We start from the raw sequence: 862 nt of genomic DNA on the forward strand, positions 1-862 counted from the left end.
CTCGTCCCCCATCTCCAAGCGGAAGCAGGCAAGGTGGAGAGAAGAGCCAGCCACATGCAGAGACAAAGCCAAGAGAGAAGAGACAAAAAAACATGGAGAGAGAACAAGGCGAGGAAGGAAGAGAGGTTAGTCCTGCTGCGCTGCCAATGTGTCCATCTGTCTGACCATGGCTGACCTGGAGCCAGGGGACAGGGCATGATTGGGTTCTCTCGTCCCAACACTTGGCACCAGCCCATCACCGAATCCTACAAGCCCGCAAAGAGCCAGGGTGGCCCTGGGGGCCTCATGGATCAGGAGACGGAAGAGACAGTGATGCTGCCGCCCCTTGGGGAATATCTGCTGGGCTTTACAAGCAAAACCCCAAAACTCTTTTTCTCCTTCGGGGAGCCCAGACCATCGCCAGCACTCCTGGGGCAGGTGGTCCCAGCCAGAGTTTTCCATCCCTCTTCACCCAACAGCCAAATCGCTTCCAGGTTTGAGTTACCGGGAGGATAATATGTCCCTTCCAGATCTCCCGGTGCAGGAGTCACCCGGTAAAGGACCCCATGGGGGCCCGTCCCTGTTTTGTGTAGCTGTCGGGGTTCAGAGGGGCACCTGGGAGGAGCGGTCACCCCAGCAGCACAGCAGAGACCTCAGGTACTGAGAGAAAGGGTGCTCCAGCCACGATGAGGCCAGGATAAACTAGGCTGCGGTACCCCTCTGCAGAAGGAAAGGGCTAGCCCAGAAGTCCCCAGGCAGACAAGCCTACCCCATCCCCAGGACGATATGGCTGGTATAGCTAAGGGGCTACAACGTACCAGGCTGTCCAAGCCACCTCCCAGGAGGTCCACAGCCCCCATCTGCACGGAGGAGGTGGCGATGG

General features: G+C 58.5%; 1 protein-coding gene across 1 annotated transcript in view; it reads right to left on the reverse strand.

Annotated features, from left to right (window-relative positions):
* The window catches only part of LOC104280970 (AP-1 complex subunit beta-1-like), a gene marked incomplete at its 3' end in the record, with an annotated part of 12,481 nt that overhangs the window by 1,516 nt on the left and 10,103 nt on the right, over positions 1-862 (reverse strand). The window contains 1 exon segment of the mRNA XM_009878808.1: positions 798-861. Within this exon segment, the coding sequence (XP_009877110.1) occupies positions 798-861 (64 nt within the window).

This window comes from Apaloderma vittatum, unplaced genomic scaffold (genome assembly GCF_000703405.1).
Source record: "Apaloderma vittatum isolate BGI_N311 unplaced genomic scaffold, ASM70340v1 scaffold29910, whole genome shotgun sequence".
Taxonomy (NCBI): domain Eukaryota; kingdom Metazoa; phylum Chordata; class Aves; order Trogoniformes; family Trogonidae; genus Apaloderma; species Apaloderma vittatum.